General features: G+C 43.4%; 2 protein-coding genes across 3 annotated transcripts in view; both read left to right on the forward strand.

Moving 5' to 3' along the window:
- Positions 1-9318: 9318 nt before the first annotated feature.
- Positions 9319-12905, forward strand: PET117 (PET117 cytochrome c oxidase chaperone). 2 transcript variants are annotated; one of them, XM_003983806.5, is made up of 2 exons: positions 9319-9515; positions 12754-12905. In XM_003983806.5, exons 1-2 carry the CDS (start codon positions 9420-9422, stop codon positions 12901-12903), a joined length of 246 nt encoding a protein of 81 aa, XP_003983855.2. In that variant the 5' UTR covers positions 9319-9419; the 3' UTR covers positions 12904-12905. The 2 variants fall into 2 exon arrangements, 1 of the variants encoding a protein (XP_003983855.2); XR_006595397.1 differs by lacking the exon at positions 9319-9515 and adding an exon at positions 9522-10089 and having other exon boundaries at positions 12754-12890.
- Positions 12906-13214: 309 nt separating this feature from the next.
- The window catches only part of KAT14 (lysine acetyltransferase 14), a 37008-nt gene continuing 29155 nt past the window's right edge, over positions 13215-21067 (forward strand). Inside the window, exons 1-3 of the mRNA XM_023251495.2 lie at positions 13215-13473; positions 15353-15471; positions 19555-19676. Coding sequence (XP_023107263.2) covers positions 13215-13473; positions 15353-15471; positions 19555-19676 — 500 coding nt within the window. The remainder of the gene's footprint in view (positions 13474-15352; positions 15472-19554; positions 19677-21067) is intronic.

Below are 21067 nucleotides of genomic sequence, written 5' to 3' on the forward strand. Positions count from 1 at the left end.
CTTACTATAAACCTACAGTAATCAAAACAGTGGTGTTCTGTCTGGCATAAGGACAGACGCACAGGATAATGGGATTGAACAGAGAGCCCAAAAGTAACCCCTCACATATACGGTCAATAATTTTCAACAAGGGTGTCAAATTCACAACAAATGATGCCAGGGGAAATTGGAGGAAAGGAGAGACTTTTTGATAAATGATGCTGGAGTACCTTGTAATGCCAGAAAGAAATTAAGTATGAAAAAAAGAAAAGCCCACATTGGTGGGGATGTGTTCAGGGTACAGCAGCCAACTGAAAGAGCTCCCAGTGGCCAAAACTGGAATAATTTGAGCCACAATATTGCATTATAACCCAAAGTATAGGGGCGCCTGAATGGCTCAGTCAGTTAAGCATCCAGCTCTTTTTTCTTTTTTTAAGATTTTTTTAATGTTTACTTATTTTTGAGAGAGAGGGAGAGAAACAGACAGACAGCAAGCGAGCAAGCAAGCATGTGAGCGGGGGAGGAACAGAGAGCTAAGGAGACTGAGGATCCACATTGACAGCAGAGAGCCCTATGTGGGGATCGAACCCACAAACCGTGAGATCATGACCCGAGCTGAAGTCAGATGTTCAGCCAACTAGGCCACCCAAGCACCTTAGCATCTGGCTCTTGATTTCGGCTCAGGTCATAATCTCACAGTTTGTGAGATTGAGCCCCGAGTCAGGCTCTGCACTGACAGCATGGAGCCTGCTTGGGATTCTCTCTCTCTCTCTCTCTCTCTCTCTCTCTCTCTCTCTCTCTCTCTCCCTCCCTCCCTCCCCTGCTCATGTGCATGAGAGCGCACGCTCTCTCTCAAAATAAATAAACTTAAAAAAAAAAAACAACCCAAAGTATAAAGTAAGTATGTGTGGGTCCATACTGATACAAATAAATGATTGAATGCATTGCTAAATGGGGGAGAAGAGAAAAATCTCCTACGTAGAATTCCAAATAAAGTAAATAGATCCTCCGCTGAGTGCAGTGATCAATTCCACTGCCAGAGAAAAACCTGTGTTGGACTTACTGACGTGAAGTCTATTGTCTCCAGCATGTCACCTTCTTAAGGGACTTTCAAGGGCAGTTTTGACTGTGATTTTTGCTCTACATGCTGAGGGTTGACTTTAAAACTTAAACCTGAAGAAGATGGGGCCCTATTATATTCACTCCCTGTTAGACCCCACTACTGGGCCATATGTGAGACAGGGCTCCATGTTTGCTTTTCAAATAGTCATAGGGCGCTTTATGGGGTGCCCTGTGATGTGATGTTTCCGCAATCATCTGGTGCTGAAATTGGAACATTTACACAAAGGTTGGACAATGGTGCCAATTCAGCTGACACCCTCCACTTTTTTCCTAAACAAACCAGCCCCCTTGCTGCCTCCTCTTTTCATCACAGCCTTGCCCCAGAGAACCTTCTCATTCATTGCCTTAAGTGTCTGCCCTCACCTGTTACATTCATGCCCACCATCTATCCTACTTTAAACCCATGCCTTCCTATTAATATCTCCCAGTAGAGTACTGATGATTAATATTCCCTACAACAGAAGTGACTTGGAAACCCAGCTTTCCCATAATAGCTGCAAAGACTTGGCCCTGATTCAAATCCACAAAACACAAGCCAAATTACACACTGGTGAAGCCTTTTTTTTTTTTCTCCCAAATCCTGCCCTTATATGAGTTAAGGTGGAACAAGTATCATGTGAATACATTGTTCAAACACAGGGAGAGGACTGTACCCCCAACTTAGTTTCCATTTCTTGGTTCTTCTTCAAGTCCCCGATTTCCAACTGTCCTTATTTTTGATGCCTTGTCTTTCTTTAAAAGACGCTGGAGAGAGGGGCACCTGCTCAGTTAAGCATCTGACTTCAATTCAGGTCATGATCTCGCGGCTCGTGGGTTCAAGCCCCACGTTGGGCTCTATGCTGACAGCTCAGAATCTGGAGCCTGCTTTGGATTCTCTCTCTCTCTCTCTCTCTCTCTCTCTCTCTCTCTCTCCCACTCATGCTCTGTCTCTCTCTGTCTCTCTCTCTCTCTCAAAAAGAAATAAACATTTGAATAAATAAATAAATAAATAAATAAATAAGGCTGGAAAGGAGGGCAGAGGGAAGTGTGGGGCTTCATGCCCTAGGAATGTGGAACCAGGGAGAGGTGTTTTATGGTTTTGTTAAATCTTTTTTTTAATGTTTTTATTTGTTTTTGAGAAAGAGAGAGGCAGAGTGAGTGGGGGAGGGGCAGAGAGAGAGAGAGGGAGACACAGAATCTGAAGCAGGCTCCAGGCTCTGAGCTGTTAGCTCAGGGCCTCACACAGGGCTTGAACTCACGAGCTGTGAATTCTGGACCTCAGCCAAAGTCGGACGCTTAATTGACTGAGCCACCCAGAACCCCCAGGGAGAAGTTTTTAAGAAGGTCAGATTCATATTTTTGGTTTAGAAATTTAACTCAGTCTGGTGGCAGTGGTTGTGTGTCCCAGTGATTTTACATAGGAAGAATCAACACTCAAGCAATCAATTTCAAAGGGACTTCAAGGTTTGAAAACAACTCAGCGAGGGTGGGGTATTCTGAAGCTCAGAGGCCTCCAGTACACCTGAGTTTGAACAGATTTGCTCCTGAGGCTTCCTGTTTTAATGTCACCACCGGCCCCTTCCCCAGCTCCCATTAGAACGGATATTGAAGGGACAGGAGTTGTGAATGGAGCACTATTGTCCCTCTGTGGTGAGAGCAGTGGAGAGCAGTGGTCACCCTGGGCATACCTGAGTCAGTCCAAAGCCGAGAGGGCCGGGAGCTCATATGATCTCAGGGTACCAGAACACTAGAAGAAAGGCAGAGACATGAGGTTCAGAAGTTCTGGCCTACAAAGCAAATTGCATTAAACTAGCCACGGTTCCAAACTTTTGTCTCATCCTGATAAACATTAAAAAAGGGAAATTTGTATAGCTTGCTGGGATCAACTTGAGGGAGCTTGGATAATTCTAAACAGAGCTTCATGGAAGGGTGCCTGGCTAGCTCTGGCTGTACAGCATGAGACTCTTAAATGGAACTTCACGGATAATAATTATTTACATTGTTTTTCTCTGTATTCTTATAAAAATAAAAACAAAAACAAAATATCTATGGTACTCTATAATTATGAGAAGAAAAATACAAACCAAGTTATTGGGGCAGATTTAAATATTGAATCCGTGTAAAATTTCTTGACAACTCTGTGATTTTTTTTTAATGACAATCTAGAGCTCATTTCTCTGTGTCTTTTTTATACCAGGTTTTATGTTTAAAATGTCTGCACATCAGAGCGCATGGCTGGCTCAGTCAGAAGAGCATGTGACTCTTGATCTCAGGGTCTTGAGTTCGAGTCCCACACTGGGTGTAGAGATTATGAAAAAAAAAAAAACAAACACCAACTTTAAAAAAATTTTAAAAATAAAAACCAAAATGTACATAAATCCCGATCAAGACATTTTAAGTGATAATCTCTTCCATTCTTGATAGTTATCATGCATGGAGAACAAATTTTCTTGGCACAAGAAGCGACGATGATAAAAAGTACAAGCCGTTTTTATCAGTTCATAATTTTATGTAAGATTTTGCATAGAGGTAGGTCTTGGGGCACCTGGGTGGCTCAGCAGGTTAAGCGTCTGACTCTTGATTTCAGTTTAGGTCATAATCTCACGGTTTAGGAGTTTGAACCCTGCCTCGCGCTGACACTGTGGAGTCTGCTTGGGATCCTCTGTCTCTCCTCTCTCTCTGCCTCTCCCCTGCTCTCTCTCTCTCTCTTTCAAAATTACAATAAAAAAAAAACTTTAAAAAAATCATTAAAAAAGAAAAAGAAAAGTAGGTCTTGCTACAGTAAAATCCATGTGTCCCTTGTTCATTTTCATGAACACCCAGTACCAGCAACCAGGTCAAGAAACAGAATGATACCAGCATCCCGGAAGCCTCATTCAGGGCTTCTCACATCAAATAGTCCCTCTGCCCTCCCGATAGGGGAACCACCATGCTGACTTCTGGAAGTGTGATGTATACAGACATACTTGCACCTGTGTGTTGGTGCACACGTATGCAGTTCTGCTGGGAAGTGTCTGGGGGTGAAGTTGGTGGGTCACGGAGCTCACACCTGTTCAGCTCCAGCAGCTCCAGCTGAAGTGGTTCCGACTCAAGGGGCGCAGTGCTCCAGCTGCTCCGTGTCTTTGTCAACGTGCCGTGGTGTCTGATAAAGCCACAATTTTTTAACACTGATTTATAAATACCTAGCAGCCGAAATCATGTTTCAAGGCTCTCATAGCTCTCTTCTTCCATTAACAATGGCAGTAGTGACTTTTTTTTTTCTGACAATGTGACTGGATTTTGAATCCGAGAGAGGTCCGTCACACGGAGTATTTGGACACAATGAAAGTAATCCAGGGTTTGGGCAAGCTGGGTGAGAGGCCTCACTGCAGCCGCCTGCTAAGAGGTCACCAAAAGGCCCACTCAGTTGCAAAAGAAGAGACATTTCCTAAATAGGCGAAGCCAGGATTCAGGGTCACTCCCCACAGCAGCGGTGACAGGAGCCCTCTCCTCCCTCCAGGGCCGAGGGGTTCCAATCTTAAGGCTCACTGGCTGGGATGCGCCAACACGCATTAGAACCAGATGCCTGACTTTGGTGTAGTCATGATACTAATTCATCATCTCAAACAGAAAGCCAAGGAGGTAGCAGACATATCACTGTCCCCTTAGTACAGAGGAGGAAACTGAGGCCCCAAAATGTAAGGGATCGTCCTCTGAGTAAAGCCAGAATCCCTGCTTTGCACCTTTTTGCTGCTGCAGAGCCTCGTTCACAGAGACCATCTTCTGAGAACAATATCCTGCTGGAGAGCTGCGAGCCTTCCCTGTCAAAGGGAGGCGTGGAAGACCCAAAAACAGAATTCCAAAGGTGAGTGTTATTCCCTCAGAACCTACTGAGGCTTCCTGTGGGCTTCTCTGCTCTCTTCTGTTTCTCTCTCTCTTCCCTTTCCCATCAGGTGCAGAGTCCTGTCTTTCTCACTCCTTCCTCTTTTCCCTCTCTTGCCTACTCTCCTCCCATTTTTACTTATTTTTATTTTTCAAAAGTTTATTTATTTTTGAGAGAGAGAGAGAGAGAGAGAGAGAGCAAACAGGGAGGTGCAGAGAGAGAGGGAGACACAGAATCCGAAGCAGGCTCCAGGCTGAATAGTGAGCACAGAGCCCGATGCAGGGCTTGAACTCACAGTCCAGAGTTCGAGATCTCAGATCATGATCTGAGCCAAAGTTGGCCGCTTAACCGACTGAGCCACCCAGGTGCCTCTCTCCTCCCATTTTTAAAAAGTGTCTATTTGTTTATTTTGAAGGAGAGAGAGTGTGTGTGCACGAAAGGGGAGGAGCAGAGAGAGAGAGAGAAAATCCAAAAGCCAAAAGCCAAGCAGGTTCCGAGCTACCAGCGCAGAGCCCCACATGGGGCTCCATCTCATGTGAGATCACAACCTGAGCCGAAATCAAGAGTCGGACACTTAACCGACTGAGCCACCCAGGCACCCCTCGTCCAATTTTTTAAGTAGCTAAATACGGGATGAGAAGATTCTAGATACACACATTCTCCTTGTGTCTATAAGAAGATATCCGTTCTCTGTTTTAAACTTTAAATCAGGCAAATTTAATCTTTTATGTCTTTGAATACAAAACTAAAAACCAACTAGGTTGCTCTGTAACTTTCTGGCTGTGGGTAAGTTATCTAACACCGTGCCTCACTTTCCTCACCTGTAAAATGGGGACACGGACAGCACCTATTTTGTTGGGTCATTGTGAAGATGAAATGGGTTGATAGATATAAATAGCTTTTTCCCCCCACTTTCTTTTACAGCTTTATTGAAATAATATACCATAAAACTTACCCTTTTAAGGAGCCCACTTCAGTGGGTTTTAGTAGAGTCAGAATTGTACACCCGTCACCATGATCTAATTCTAGAACATTTTCATTATCCCCCAAAAGAAACCCATTAGCAGTCACTCCCCATCTCCCAAACCCCCGAGCCCTTGGCAAACAGTAATCTACTTTCTGCCTCTATGGATTGGCCTATTCTGGACACTTTGTATAAATGGAATCATACAATACCTGGTCTTTTGTGACTAGCTTCTTTACTTAGCATAATGTTTGTAAGGTTTCAGGTTTCGTCCACGTTGCAGTATGTATCACTACTTCTTTTCTTTTCCTTGAGCATGTGTATATGTGTGCGTATAATTTATTTTTCCTTCTTGGTGCTTTGAAATTTTTTCCTATAATTTCTTTTTTTCCTAACTTTATTGAGGCATAATTTACTAATAAAAATTGTTTCTAAGGGTGCCTGGGTGGCTCAGTTGGTTAAGCGTCGGACTCTTGATTTGGGCTCAGCTCATGACCTCACAGTTGTGAGGTCAAGCCCCAAGGCTCCTTGCTGGGTGTGGAACCTGCTTAAGACTCTCTCCCTCTGCCTCTGTCTCCCTCAAGCGTGCACGTGTTCTTTCTCTCTCATAATAACAATAACAATAATAATAGTTTCTATTTAAGGTGTACAATGTGATGATTTGATATACCTATACACTGTGAGATCATTACTACAATCTAGCTAATTAACACATCCATCACTTCACATAGTTACCTTTTTGGTGTGTGGTGAGAACACTGAAGATCTACTCCCTTAGTGAATTTCAAGTGTACAACACAGTATTATTAACTAGCGTCACCACACTGTACTTTACACCCCCAGAACTCATTTGTCTGGTAACTGAAATGGTCAACGGGTATACGAAAAGGTGCTCGACGCCACTGATCATCAGTGAAGTAAATTTGTGAAAACACAAATTACAACCACAAAGAGGTACCACCTCACACCTGTTAGAATGTCTGTCATCAAAAACACAAGAAGTAACAAGTGTTGGCAAGGATGTGGAGAAAAGGGAAGCACATTAATGTGCTAAGTGTTTGCCAATATTAATTTTAAGCCTTCCACCTTGTAGTAAGAGCTCTGCCTCGACTTACCTCTGTGATTATTAAAGGAGCCCCTCTTACTCAGAGTCTCCAGTGGTTAAGCAGGACTCTTCCATTAAGCTGGCATAAGTAATGATTTACCATTGAGAAAAAGGGAGTGAGGAATTCAAAACCAATCGGCACCTAGTTCCTGGAGGAAAGTTGCTGGAACTTTCTGACCCAGAGAAGCGGGTCTTCAATCTTCTGTATTAGGTGATACTGACTCTGCAGCAGTAAATGCACACTCATACTTCACTTTGGGGAACAGTTCCTTGCTGTCTTACCTTGGGCTGCTAGAACAAAAATATCATAGACTGCATGGCTTAAATGGCGGATATGTGTCTGTCAGTTCTGGAGGCTGGGAAGTCTGAGATTAGGGTACCAGCCTGGCTGGGTTCTAGTGAGGGCCCTCTTCCTGGTTTGCAGATAGCTGTCTTCTTGCTGTGTAGTCTCTTGTTCTTAAGAGGACACTAATCCAGCCTGGGGGCTTGACCCTAATGAGCCTATCTAAACCTAACTACCTCCCAAAGGCCCCATCTCCTATACCACCCCACCAGGGGGTTAGGATTTCAACATAAGAGTGTTAGGGGGGACACAAACATGCGAACCATAGCAATTGCTACTTGTCAACTGTCTCCCTGTCTTTTTTTAAGTAATGTTTATTTATTTATTTTTGAGAAAGTGGGGGAGGGGCGAAAGAGGGAGAGAGAGAATCCCAAGCAGGTTCCACCCTGTCAGCGCAGAGCCCGATGCAGGGCTCCATCTCACGTGAGATCATGACCTGAGCCGAAATCAAGAGTTGAATGCTCGCTCAACAGACTGAGCCACATAGGCATCCCTTGTCTTTTGTATCGTGATTATTGGCTAGAGGAGTCTATACTCATTCCCTCCTATCCCAGTCATTTATGTGACAATAATCACACAAAACACCCTGCTGGGGGTCATAAATATTTAAACAGATAATCCACTTTTAAATTTGACACCGTTAACACATAAAGGATGTTTTGAAAGGAGAACAAAAGTATATTTCAAGAAGACAAGTTGAAAATTGGTTACGATAGTGAAAGGCCATCTAACTCTGACAAATTCTAAGGACATGTAGCTTTGCTGAAGGCTCACTGACTTACAGAGAAAAATATCTGGAGTCCACCACAAGTAAAAAAGCAGTCTAATATTGTTTGTTCTTTTCTGAATCACCTGGGTAGCTCAGTCGATTAAGTGTCCGACTTCAGCTCAGGTCATGAAGTAAAAAAGCAGTCTAATACTGTTTTTTCTTTTCTATTACAAAAGAAGACAAATACACCTTGAATTGAAGTGCTTCTAACTCCACAGTCTATTAGGGGAGGAACTCAGTTTCCCAATTCAGTGATATATCCTCCTCTGGCTGAGAAAAATGCCATGGACAAAATGTGGTTTGAAAAAAGTATTCAATTTTTTTTTATTACATTTCTTACAAGCAATAATTATCTCATGCCATTTACACTAAGTAACAAACTGGAATAGCAAAGCACTACAGAAATGAATATTGGAGAAGCCCTTGGGTGGTGCTAACCAAGACCTGGTCCTAATCAGTACTGGCCATAGTTGTTTCCACAGGAAGAAGCTTGCTCTCTGTGAATTCCAGTGGGAAAGCATGACTTAATGGGAATACCTTCCAATTGCCTATTCTATTAGATACTTTACACTTTCCGGAAAGCCAAATTTCTTTCTACCACAAGGAAAAGTGAAAATGATGCCTTGCATAATGCCTTACATTCATTCATTCATTCATTCATTCATTCATTTCCCTAGTAATGTGGGAATCAGGAATCTTGTCTTATTGGTGCAGGAACTGAGGCTCCAAAGGTATAAAGGCGATCTCTTAGTAATTACACGGGAAGCAAGTTGACCAGCGCTTTTCTTACCAAGAGGCAACGAAGAGGCATCGCTACCCAGTTAGCATGCCCTTTAGCCAGAAGGCTTTTCGGTTTTAAGAAAAATCAGAGCCTGACCAGGCAGCGCACAGTATTTAGATGAAAACAGGTGACAGTGTCTACAACATTTAATTATGGATCTACAAGCAAAAACTCCATCTTCTGGTGGCACCTACCGCGCAAAGGGCCAAAGAGGCTGCGATTACTAAGGCTGGTATTGAGCAAAGGACCCGGGTCAGCAGAACGCTCAGAGGGGACAGATTATGTTTGTGTGCGGGGTCGGGAAGAAGAGGCAACCGCAGCCACACTTGAGCAGTGCAGGGACACCGCTCCGCGCTCGGCTCTCGATTGCTAGCGCCTGGCGCGGCGGGCGGTGCAGCGGCTGCAGGGGCTCTGCGCTCGAGCGGTCGAGCCTGACCCGCAGCCTCCGAGTCGCGTTCGGTTGCGGCCCTGGGGCCCGGGGCGGGTAGGCGGAGGCCGCGGCGGCCGGCGCGGGGATGTCGAGGAGCTCGAAGGTGGTGCTGGGCCTGTCGGTGGTGCTGACGGCGGCCACCGTGGCCGGCGTGCATCTGAAGCAGCGGCAGGACCGGCAGGTCGGTGTCACGTGACCTCCTCTTCCGGGGCCCGCGAGGGCGACCTAAGGCCCAGTGGCCTCTCTCCGCGTGGTTCTCCGTTGCCCGTCGTCTCTCCCTCTTTCGTCGGCTCCGCGGCGGCGCGATCCTGCGTCCCACCCATTCCTCGATCACCCCGGTCACGCAACTGCGGCTCCCACGCCGTCCGCCCGGCCCGGGCGCGGCAGGCCCCGCGGCCGCGTGCACCGGGAGGCCCCGGCGACCCCGTCCTGTCGGCGCGGGGGAGCCCCTGCCCTCCGCGCCGCAGCCTCCTGGCTCCAGCTAAGGCAGGCCTGCAGGGTGGTGGGCGGCCCGGTTCCCAGGTCACCTCCAGCCTACAGTGACACGGACTTTTCAGCGTGTCGCTTGGGCCGCTGCAAAGTAGAGGCGGGAAAGGGTTTTCGTGGGGGTGCACTCAGCAAGTTGTCGGCCTCTCCCCAACCCCAGGCCCAAGGTTGAGGCTCAACCCTAATGTATCTCATTTCCAGTGTTAATGAGATTTTATCCTAGGATTAAGGAGGCTGCCCCGAATCCACTTTCTCTGCCTTTAGCCAAGGTAATTTAGTGGATGCTTTTCGTTTGTTTGTTTGTTTGTTTCTTTTAAGAAACAGTATGCTGTGGAAACAAGATTCTGGGAATTAGAGATACCAGCCTCCAATTTTTCTTTTTTCTGTACCTGTATTTCTAGAAATATCTGTAACTTACTGATCGGTTGACCGACCGCCCGTTCCGTGTGTGTCAGTTCATATTGTTTTTCCTCTAGTTGGCAAATGTTTAGTGATTGGTCTGTGTGTGCCAGGCACCACACTAGGCGCTTTGGGAAACAAAAGATAGGAAGGACAGGCGTTCCTGAGTTTGTAACTGCTTCACACCGGTGCTGAAAGTTGAGAACAGGCAACTAGGTCAGTGCGTTAGGGTTGGGCTTAGTTTTGCCAAGGGTGGAAGTAATGAACTGGATGAATCAATAGTAAATGGCCTTTTGTCGTACTGGGCTGTGCAGTGTGTTTGGTACACAGAGATGAAGCAGAAGAGGTCTTGTCCTTGTTCACAGTCTGGAAATCGGGAAGGTGTGATGGTATAAGAATTTGGAGGAGGGGCTATTGGGATGAGTAATGAGGACATAGAAGAGGTTAGAGATTGGGGAACAAAGTATGGGTTCTGAGGGCGGAGCTTTTGGAATAGAGGCAGGCAAGTTTCTCTTCTAAGAAGTGAAAGGAAAAGAGGGTGATCAAAAGAAATTTGAGGTGGAGTAGAGGATGGTCAGATGTAGTTCTGAGGTCAGTGGAGGCAGAGATTTTCAGACTATGGGATAGGGATGGATGAGAGCTTGGTTCTGAACTAACTCAGCATCTCTCATTTTTACAATGTCACCTACTCCAGACCTCTTAAATCAGAATCTCTTGGATATGGGGAATCTTGATCACGTATGTGTTAAAAGCCACCCAGGGGATTCTAACATGCAGCTGGGGTTGAGTATCTCTGTACTAGAGGGTAGAAAAACAAAGATTTAGGTATTTGGAAATTAGATGAAGAAAAGATTGACCGGAATAACCTGTGTTTATTTTGCATCCAGTCATTCAGTGGACTTTTTTTTTTACACTAGGAAGAAGACAAATGATTGACACATTGGGTATGTTGGAAGGTTCAAGGAAGCAAGAAATAAAATAATGACGGTTGTTTTCTAGCATTTCTTGACTGTTTACCACATGCCAGGCACTGACATTAATCCTCACTGGAACCCAGCAAAACGAGTTGTACTACATGAGTAATGGTGAAGAGGTCTTGGTGGTTAGTAAGAGAGGTGATTAGTAAGGTAGCTAAGTGCAAGTCGCACGCAGTTGGCATACACTGCAACTTGAAGGAAGGTAGCACTACAGTGATGGCAGGAAAGCAAGTTCCTAAGCCATATGCTGAAGTCTGAGGAAGGAAGATCAGGTATGGAAGATCCCAGAGGCAGGTATGGAAAGAATGATTCCAGTGGATGGTGTGGGCTTTGGGGGTGGGGTGGGGCGTGTGCATGGGTGTGTCATGGTACAGGAAGTACAGGACCCAAAGGACTGGGGAGGGAGGACCCAAATGTCTCTGGAGATCTGGCTAAGGAGCAAGGTCCAAAAAAGATGGTTTTCAATTGTGTTATCTGTTCTAGGACTCTTAAACTTCCCAGTTCCCCCCATAATAGTGAGTGAAACTCTAGGCCTGGAGGAGATCTGGCAAGTAGGTACTTGGCGAGTTCCTTTAAATAGGCATAATAGGGACACCTCAGTAGCTCAGTCGGTTGAGCATCTGACTCTTGATCTCAGCTCAGGTCTTGATCTCAGGGTTGTGAGTTTAAGTGCATTGTTGGGCTCTGTGCTGGGCATAGTGCCCGCTTAAAAATAATAACGATGATAGTAGTAAAATAAAATAGACCTAATGATTACCAACAAACAAAAAAACCCCAGGCCCTGGGCCCCACCCCCATTAATTCTACCTCACAAGGTTGCCGTTAAAAAAAAATTAGTATTTGGGGACCTAAAAACTAGAAAATGGCAGTTATTAGTAATGACTGGACTTAGGCTTTAAAAAGTCTCATCTTAGGTGCCAAGTCCATGTTCTGGAATTTTTGACCTGTCTTTAGTGCTTCTCAAAGTAACTACCACCTTTCTTTTTTCCTCCGGTAGTAGCATTGCATTTTTCCCGTCTCTCTCAGTCATGTAATTGATTAGTAATTCTGTACAATTTTTACTTCTTCTTATGCACTAGAAGAAGCTAAGATCTTTATTTTCTTGCATCCTGATAGTTTGTTTAAATTTCAGGAATCTTTTTTTTCTTTGATATTTATTATTCAGCTAGGATCATTGCTAATAGGAAAGTAGTTTGTAAAGTTACTGTAGTAATTCTCACCAGATCTTTTAAAGCATTGTGTATCAATTAAACTTTTAAAATTCACCTCAGGAACAGTTTTTTTTTAATTTCCCGTGAAGCTTCTATACTGAATGTTCAGGAATTTCTTAAAATATGGTTCAGTCATGTTAAGTAATAACACTGGTGGAGCACACAACCAAATTAATCTGATAGCTTGTTACATTGTACATTTATGCAGAAAGTTGAAATAGTAATTAGGTATTTGGAGTCTCAAAGTTTTCAGTGTCTTTTGGTAGTACTGTTACTCAGATCGAATGGCACAAGGAAGGGAACCACCTGTTTGGGTGTTACTGAAATCTGTTTCTTGCGTTTTTAGAGGCTTCACGATGGAGTGATCAGAGACATTGAGAGGCAGAATCGGAAAAAAGAAAACATTCGTCTCTTGGGAGAACAGATTATTTTGACTGAGCAACTTGAAGCAGAAAGAGAGAAGATGTTATTGGCAAAAGGATCTCAAAAAACATGACTTGAAATGGATGCCAAATATTGATGGGACAGTGTTGAGTGTGGGTGTGAGTGTGGATGGAGAATAGCTTTGTGAGGTGTTCACCTTTTTTCGGTCACTGTCCTTTCAAACTTGACCAAAGACAAGGACAGTGGATCACATATTCTAAATGATTGCTTAAAAGTCCCTTCTACCTGAGTAAAGAAGCGGGCAGACACTCTCATGAAGAGTTTCTGTCTGTCTGTGTGATCCTGGAAGAAGCCCCTTGAAGCCTGGTGTCCAGAGCTTAGGATTGTTCGTGAAAAGCACTTGAGAGCCTGGGAGAGGAAGGGATGGATAGTAACATCCACCTGAGTAGCTTGATAAGCCGGCATGATGATGAAGCCACGAGAACATCTACCTCAGAAGGGCTGGAGGAGGGAGAGGTGGAGGGGGAGACTCTCCTGATCGTTGAATCGGAGGACCAGGCATCAGTGGACTTATCTCATGATCAGAGTGGGGATTCCCTCAACAGTGACGAAGGAGATGTGTCCTGGATGGAGGAGCAGCTGTCCTACTTCTGTGACAAGTGCCAAAAATGGATACCGGCCAGTAAGGAGCTTCTCAATTCCTTTGATTTGTCAGTTCCAATGTGAAGGTTTGTTTTTCTCACCTGTGAACGAAACATGAATGTACAATGGACCTAAATAAAAAGATAATTATTATATTTATGATTAGTTTAGTTGGTTAATGACAGATTTATATAAAACGTAGACACATTTGTGCTAATAAAAATTACTGTCAACCTCTCACATTGTTAAGTTAACATTTTGGACGGCAACCCAATAAAAGAAAGTTGGAAATCCTGTGTTATTTAAAGAATTAGCCACATTGTTTAACAAGATCACGTTGTGGATTTAGGGCCCAATACTAGGCCCAGTATAGAATGAAAGTTCAAGTTACTCTATTAATGTTTAACTTCCGTGGAAAACTGCTGTTGTATGCTGAAGTAAGTCAGAATTAGCAGATTAAAAATATTTTATGCTTTTTTTCTGGGACCATTCTTGTTTTCTGCTTGCTGGCCTCCTAGATCTGCTGGTGACAAATATATATACACATGCTGCCCCGATACCCCACTCTTTCAACTAATCTTTTCATCTGCCAGTGTCCTGGCTCTCAAGGAGAGCTTTGGCAGCCATCACGAGTCTTACCAAAATTGGATTTTCCCATCCGGCAGAGACTAGGAAAGACATCGGTACCAGAGGAATTCTTTGTGTAATACTTTGTAACTAGGTCAGAGAAATTTCAGCTGAAACGGGTCAGTTTCTGGTATGTGGAAGTGTTTTTAAGATGGATTTAACTATTCAGATTAACAGTTACTATTAATAAATTAATAGTAACAGTTTCATAGGAAACAGTCTAGAACTTTCTATGCATTAGCTAGAGTTTGCTTCTGAGCTCTTGCTGCTTAGTGATTTAGCTCCCTGCCTGAGAAATCTCTGGCGTTCCACCTTGTCCTCTAAGGATACATTTTAAACTGTCCATCACGATAGGGTCCCTGCTAACTTCCTCAGCGTCTCTCCTCAGTATCCTGTCCCCACACAACCAGAACTTTGCAGTTAGGGTGAGCTTTTAATTCTCCACAAAAAAATTCTTATACCAAGGTCTCTGCACATTTTAATTTCCTCTCTGGAATATGTGTCTCTGTAGCCTCCGTGGGCTCCCGCCATTCACATAGGCACCCCTCTTCCCCTGGCCAATTCTAGTCATCCTTCAGGTCCCCTGTCAATGCCACTCTTTCTAGCTCTCCCATCTTCCTAGTATGGGTTGGGCCTCCCTTTTATGTACCCTCGCATTGCCCTGTGGCACACACCACGTTCCATTCCGGTGGTTGTCCCGTCTCCCAGAGCATTGGCATCACCTGGGGAACATTAGAAAATGGAGAGACCCAGACCCCCCCTTTTAGAGATTGATTCATTCTGTGTGAGTAGGCCCAGGCATCTTTTAAAAAAACAAAACCACTCCATGGGTGATTCCGATGTACAGTGAGGATGGAGAACCGTTGTGCTATTATGATTACCTATTTCCTTGTATGTCACCCTAAGAACTTATAAAATGCAGACAGCAGACTATCTTGGGCGCTGTGTTCCGGTTCCTAGGCCAGTGCCTGGCACGCAGTGGGAACTCAGATATTTCTTGAAAGTGTGTGTGGAGACCCATAGGAGTCAGGAATGTTAACAGTTGGAAAATCCAGTGAGAGCAATGACAACGTGATTTTCCAGCATCTTTCTCCTAAAAGCTAGGAAGCATACACTTAACAGGCATACACTTTTCTTCTGTGCTTTTCTTCTGTTTTCCCTATTCCCGTCCTGCTTTCATGGGTTAGCTGAAAAGGAGGAAGAACACATGGGAAGCGTGGAAAATCTGGTTGATACACTGATAAATGCTGCTCTAGATAAACCTATGATGTGCTTTTTTGTTTTTCTCCTAGGTCAGCTGAGGGAACAGCTCAGTTACCTTAAGGGTGATAATTTTTTTAGATTCACTTGTTCCGATTGCTCAGAAGATGGCAAGGAGCAGTATGAAAGGCTGAAACTGACATGGCAGCAAGTGAGTAAAAAGCTCTTCCCCTAGAATTTGCAGGGTCAATCCCCCAAGGAATTCATTGGAATGAATATTCAGAGAACAGGGAGCTTACACATAGGCTTTTGAGCTGTTTTGAGGGTCGCTCCGTACTTCACAATGAAAATGATAAATATAGGGCGAAAGGAGTTCTTTGTGAAAATACTCCCTGCTAATGTGGTGAATTAGGTTTGAGATTCTCGAAAACCTCACACACACAATTTCACATGGATATGATGCCAGACTCTGATTTTAATTGAATTCCCAATGAGGTTCATATTTTTCTGGCAGCCGTTTTCAGCACAATGTAAAGGTGACCACGTTGGAAATAGTTTGGGAAAGTATAACGTGGCTCATTGCAGAAGCCAACGTGATCTGGCTTTTCCGCGTTTGAACACGGATATGTTTGAATATTGTTGGGGGGATGAATAGCTACGTCCACCTTTTAGCCGTCTCTGGTACCAGCCCCCTCCTCCGAGCCAACTGTAGCCTGAACAATAGCTTTTTACTGATCGCCAGCTTGTCTTAATTTTTTTGGTTTGTTTTTATGTTACTAACTAGGTCTATTGCAAGGTACCAATGGCCATAGTCTGTATTCTAAAAATGAACGAATTACACATTACTTTGAGTTTTTATGTTTATTCATTTAACAAATATTGAGTGCCCATGATGAACCAGGTGTCATTCTAGGCCTGGAGACTGCTGTGATGAGGAAGACAGCTAGGCAGCTGACATTTTAGACATTTTAGACAATAAGCAGACAAATAAACAAGTTAATTACCCATAGCACTTTTTTGCTATGAAAGAAAGAAACAGGGTAAATGAGAAAGAGTTTGGATGAAATGATCTGAGCCACTAAGGTATTCCTTATAAACTGCAGTTGCTTTAGCAGCTTGGACTATTAATTATCAGTGCTTTACTAGGAGATGTGCTAATGAAATCTGTCAGTGGTGAATTTAGGGAGCCTTTTTTGACTTGGCTGAGAGTGTGCAAGTAGAAAATGAAGGGACGTTTGTACTGAGGATATAGTCTTATGCGTATTGTAATTGGGATGTTTTTCTCAACGTGTACCTGGGATATTGTGTCTAGGCAAGGTCAGATTAATATAATAGATTATTCTCATGTGTACACCCATCAGCAGATTTGCATTTGATCTGTAAGCGTCTCAAAAAGCTGTAAAGTGGAAGAAGAGCAAATATACGTAATTTATTGGCAAGAATATGAGTTTTTGCGGAGGTTCTTTTGAAGAGAACAACTGGCTTTTGGTTATATTGCTCAGAAGATACAATATTGGCTCAGTTTGCACATTTAATTAGGCTGACATCACTTGAAAATTATGTTTTCACTTCCAGAAGATGGATTGATGGTAGATAATACCTTGGTACAATGAAGTGATAGATCAGACACGTCTGGTTCTTGGTAAACTACTGACCAGTATTTCTAGTTGCCTCTAAGAAACCCAGCCTCAGGGTGCCTGGGTGGCTCAGTCGGTTGAGTGTCTGACTCTTGATTTTGGCTCAGGTCTTGATCCCAGGGTCATGGGATTGAGCACTGCGTCGGGCTTCTCACTGAATGCAGAGCCTGCTTAAGATTCTCTCTCTCTCTCTCTCTCTCTCTCTCTCTCTCTCTCTCTCTCTCTTTCTCTCTCTCTTTCTCTCTTTCTCTCTTTCTCTCTTTCTCTCTCTTTCTCTCTCCCTCTCCCTCTCCCCCCTTTCCTCACTTGTACCTGCTGTCTCCCTCTCTCTCAAATAAATAAAATGAAAATAATTTAAAAAAAAATTAAAAATAAAAACTCCAGCATCTCAAGAAAGAGCTAAATCAGATGGTGTTTTATAGATTCTATTGATGTCACCAAATACTATATTGGAATGTGAGGTTTCTGTCTTTTTAAATCTTAAACTTTATATTTGTTGATTTACCAAAGTAATAAGTAGAAATGCCTGTTTCACCACAAAATACCAACAGGACAGAGGGTCTGGTCTCCTGACCTTTCTTCCATGCTCTTTTTTGTGTTCTCTTCTCGTAGTGACTTGCGAACAGCAGTTTGAAATGCGGGAGAAACCATCATATGTTTGGGAAGGATAGGGTAGTGGTTATAGTCTCATCCTGGATGCTTATTCTTACATGGCAGGTGTAGCACGTACCGTGATCTGTGCTCATTATTTTTCTAGGTGTTTTTCAGCAGGTACTTGTGAAGTGCCTACTGTGGCTGAGCCAGCCCCAAGCTGGGCCCTGGGGATACTCTCACTGATAAGCTCTTGTGAGAGTGAAAAACTGAACTGGGATTCATTTTTTTTTAAGATTCCAGATTCCAGGGGAGGGGGAAAACCATGTCCTTCATAGATTTTGCAGTTTGCTTAATAAATATTAAGTGTTACAGAAAAAGTTATTTTCAAGTAAATGTGTGAATTTTAGCTTTTTAAAGTGGTGAAATAATTCAGACATACAAAAAAAGTACCAGAAATAAAGTAGCAGACAGTGTCTCTACTGCCGAGATTAACAGTGAATACGTGTGTCTGAAGTACTTGAGGGGTCTGGGAGTAGGCAAAAGAAGCTGATTTCAGACTTTCCTTAAAGTATTTCTTGAACAATAGCTTTTAAAATTGAGGTAAAATATACGTAACATGAAAGTTTACTATTTTAACCACCTTTAAGCATATAATTCAGCGGCATTCGGTACATTCACATTGTTTTGCAACCATCATCACTGTCCATCTCCAAACATATTTATCTTCCCAAACTGAAACTCCATATCCGTTGAATAGTAAGTCCTGATGGACAATAAGTTTTTAAGGAAGCTGTTGGTTAGTTGATGTAAACCTGTTGCAACAGTGAGTGAAAGGACTTGACAAATCCGTCGATGGGATTAATTGTTTGGTGGGGTTTCTGCAGGTTTCACAAGTGTAAGGAGCGGGGAGCTTGGTTAGTGGAAGTGTCGGTATTACTGGGCCCTTTGAGTTGGAGGTTTTCCCTTGGACCATTGAGGGTCTCGCGCTGTGAGCACGGGGGTTGGGGAGTCTGAACTGCAGTTTACTAGCCTCCTTACACTTTCAGGATGTTCCTTCTGGAAAGAATAATTAAGTTAGATTCCTTACATAGATTCTCTGTCCCTTTTTCAATTTCAGTGGCCCCAAATCAATCATTATTTTCATTAGGTTGAAAATGTAGTTTCAAATAGCTTGTATTGTTTTGTTCATTTACATGAAATTACATCATGACAAAATTGCATGTATATAGATGCAAGTAGAAATGCCTCAAAGGATAGTCATTGAACATGTTAAAAGTGATTGTTTCTTGATGGCAGATCTAGAGTGATTTTTACTTCCTTCTTTGCTTTTCTATTATGGAAGTCTTTTACAGTGAGCACATGTTACTTATATTTCTGGAAAACACTTCCCAATTCCGGGCTATGAATTAATCACCTGTAGACGAGCAAGGCTGGACCAGATGAGGAGTTTCCACTTGGAGCTCTGAGAGTAATGCTAATTTCATCAGAAGAAAGGTTTCCGCAGCTAAAAATGGCTAAACACCGAGTAGATGGTGACCAACATTTTCAGCTTTGAAATTCTGAGAGTCTTTGTTTTTGCTCTCTAAAAAACTTAGGAAAGTATATAGATAGGCAGGGGTGACTTTCAAAATAAAGGTTAGCACCATCATTCAGAAAATGTGGGCTGCAGCAGATACCTGGATGCCTGACAGCCAGTAGTTGTCATTATATCTAGTGCCATGTTGTATAAGATGGAAGGACATGGAGCGGGGTTGGGGGGGGGGGCAGCGGGACAGGTTGCTTGCATAGGACAGTCGTTGTTTATCATATCAGTTCAGCCACACATTAGCCCTGCATGTGCAACGTGTAAGGAACAACGGCAGATACTTAAGTGGATTAGTGATATTCATCTAATGGAAGCAAAACAGAAAATAAAACTCTATACTGAGAGTATTCCAAGATATCACCCTTTCCCCCTCTGTTCCCCACCATTCCTACTCAGAATAGAAAACAAACTTTTTCCCCCGAAGGTTAACATCCCTAATCGTGCTTGCCTCCCAGCCCTTGTTGCGTTTGTGTTCCAGGTCGTCATGCTGGCAATGTATAACTTGTCTCTGGAAGGAAGTGGACGGCAAGGTTATTTCCGATGGAAAGAAGATATCTGTGCTTTTATTGAGAAACATTGGACCTTTTTACTGGGGAATAGGTAACGTGATTTTTGGAAATCTTATACTTGCACAAAGAGGTGAAGAACAAAGTACATGAGATTTGAGATAGCCTAATGCAGCCCTTTAGGAATTAGAGTACCTGTGGCAATTACAAAGAATTTTTTAATTCAGAAGATGTTACTTTTTTAAGTTAAAACACGTGTTTGTGGAAAACCAAAGTGGAAGTATGTACTGTTTTTTGGATTTTTTTTAAATGTTGATTTGTTTTGAGAGTGAGCGCAAGCAGGAGGGGCAGAGACAGAGAATCCTAAGTAGGCTCCGTGCTGCCAGCACAGAGACCAGTGTGGGACTCGATCTCGCGAACCATGAGATCATGACCTGAGCCAAAATCAAGAGTCGGATGCTTAACCGACTGAGCCACTCAGGCACCCCGGAAGTATATACTATTAAAAAATGTAGGTTTCCGGACTTTTCTAGTCCTACCTTAGAGGACACTCTTGGTTTCTACTGAGCATGAAGAGATTTGAAGAGATTCTTAGAATGTTAAAAAATAGAGAGCTTAATTCCATGAGGCTGTTTAATAGTTGGATGAGTAACTAATTTGAGGATATAGGATCATTTTGTCCTTTTGAAATCAGTGTCTGATAGAAGGTCAGAGGAAGGAAGATAATGGCAATGGCTGACTTCACCTCTTTAAATTGCTCTTCATTAATAGACTCTTATCAGTATTTGTTTTTATGAACTGGAAAGTAAATACTGGTGATACGTTTTGGTATTATAGTGCTTAGCAAAGTCTAGGCACGTTAATACGCATATGGCTTGTTCATTCATTCCTCTGCATGATAACGCATTGATTTTACTGCTGAGCACGCCTCATTGGTGGCTGCTTTGGCTCATCACACTCAGATATGCCAGGGCACAGATCTTCAACGTTTATTTATTTTTGGGACAGAGAGAGACAGAGCATGAACGGGGGAGGGGCAGAGAGAGAGGGAGACACAGAATCGGAAACAGGCTCCAGGCTCTGAGCCATCAGCCCAGAGCCTGACGCGGGACTCGAACTCACGGACCACGAGATCGTGACCTGGCTGAAGTCGGACGCTTAACCGACTGCGCCACCCAGGCACCCCTACCAGGGCACAGATCTTAAAACCACATGCTTTAACTAAAGATCCATGCAGATCAACAAGATTTTTATTGCCGTTAGGGATTAGTGAGTTTCCAACTGCATTTGCAAATTGTATGAGATTCTGATTGTTAGTTGCCATCTTAAGTCCTGTGTGAGGCTCATATGTCTTGCTTAATTGGGTCAGGGTAGACGTGATACAGGCTCTGATCACATCAGGTCAGAACAGGAAGTTTGTACCTGTCCTTTCTCTGAATGCACTGCGGCCTCTGTTTCCTCGGGCGCCGAGAAGACACAGCTCTG

This window comes from Felis catus, chromosome A3 (assembly GCF_018350175.1).
Source record: "Felis catus isolate Fca126 chromosome A3, F.catus_Fca126_mat1.0, whole genome shotgun sequence".
Lineage (NCBI taxonomy): Eukaryota > Metazoa > Chordata > Mammalia > Carnivora > Felidae > Felis > Felis catus.

Coding starts and splice junctions, on each gene's coding strand:
- PET117 (XM_003983806.5), top strand. CDS start 9,420: ATGTCGAGGAGCTCGAAGGTGGTGCTGGGCCTGTCGGTGGTGCTGACG. Junction 9,516..12,753: donor AGCAGCGGCAGGACCGGCAG/GTCGGTGTCACG, acceptor TTGCGTTTTTAG/AGGCTTCACGATGGAGTGAT.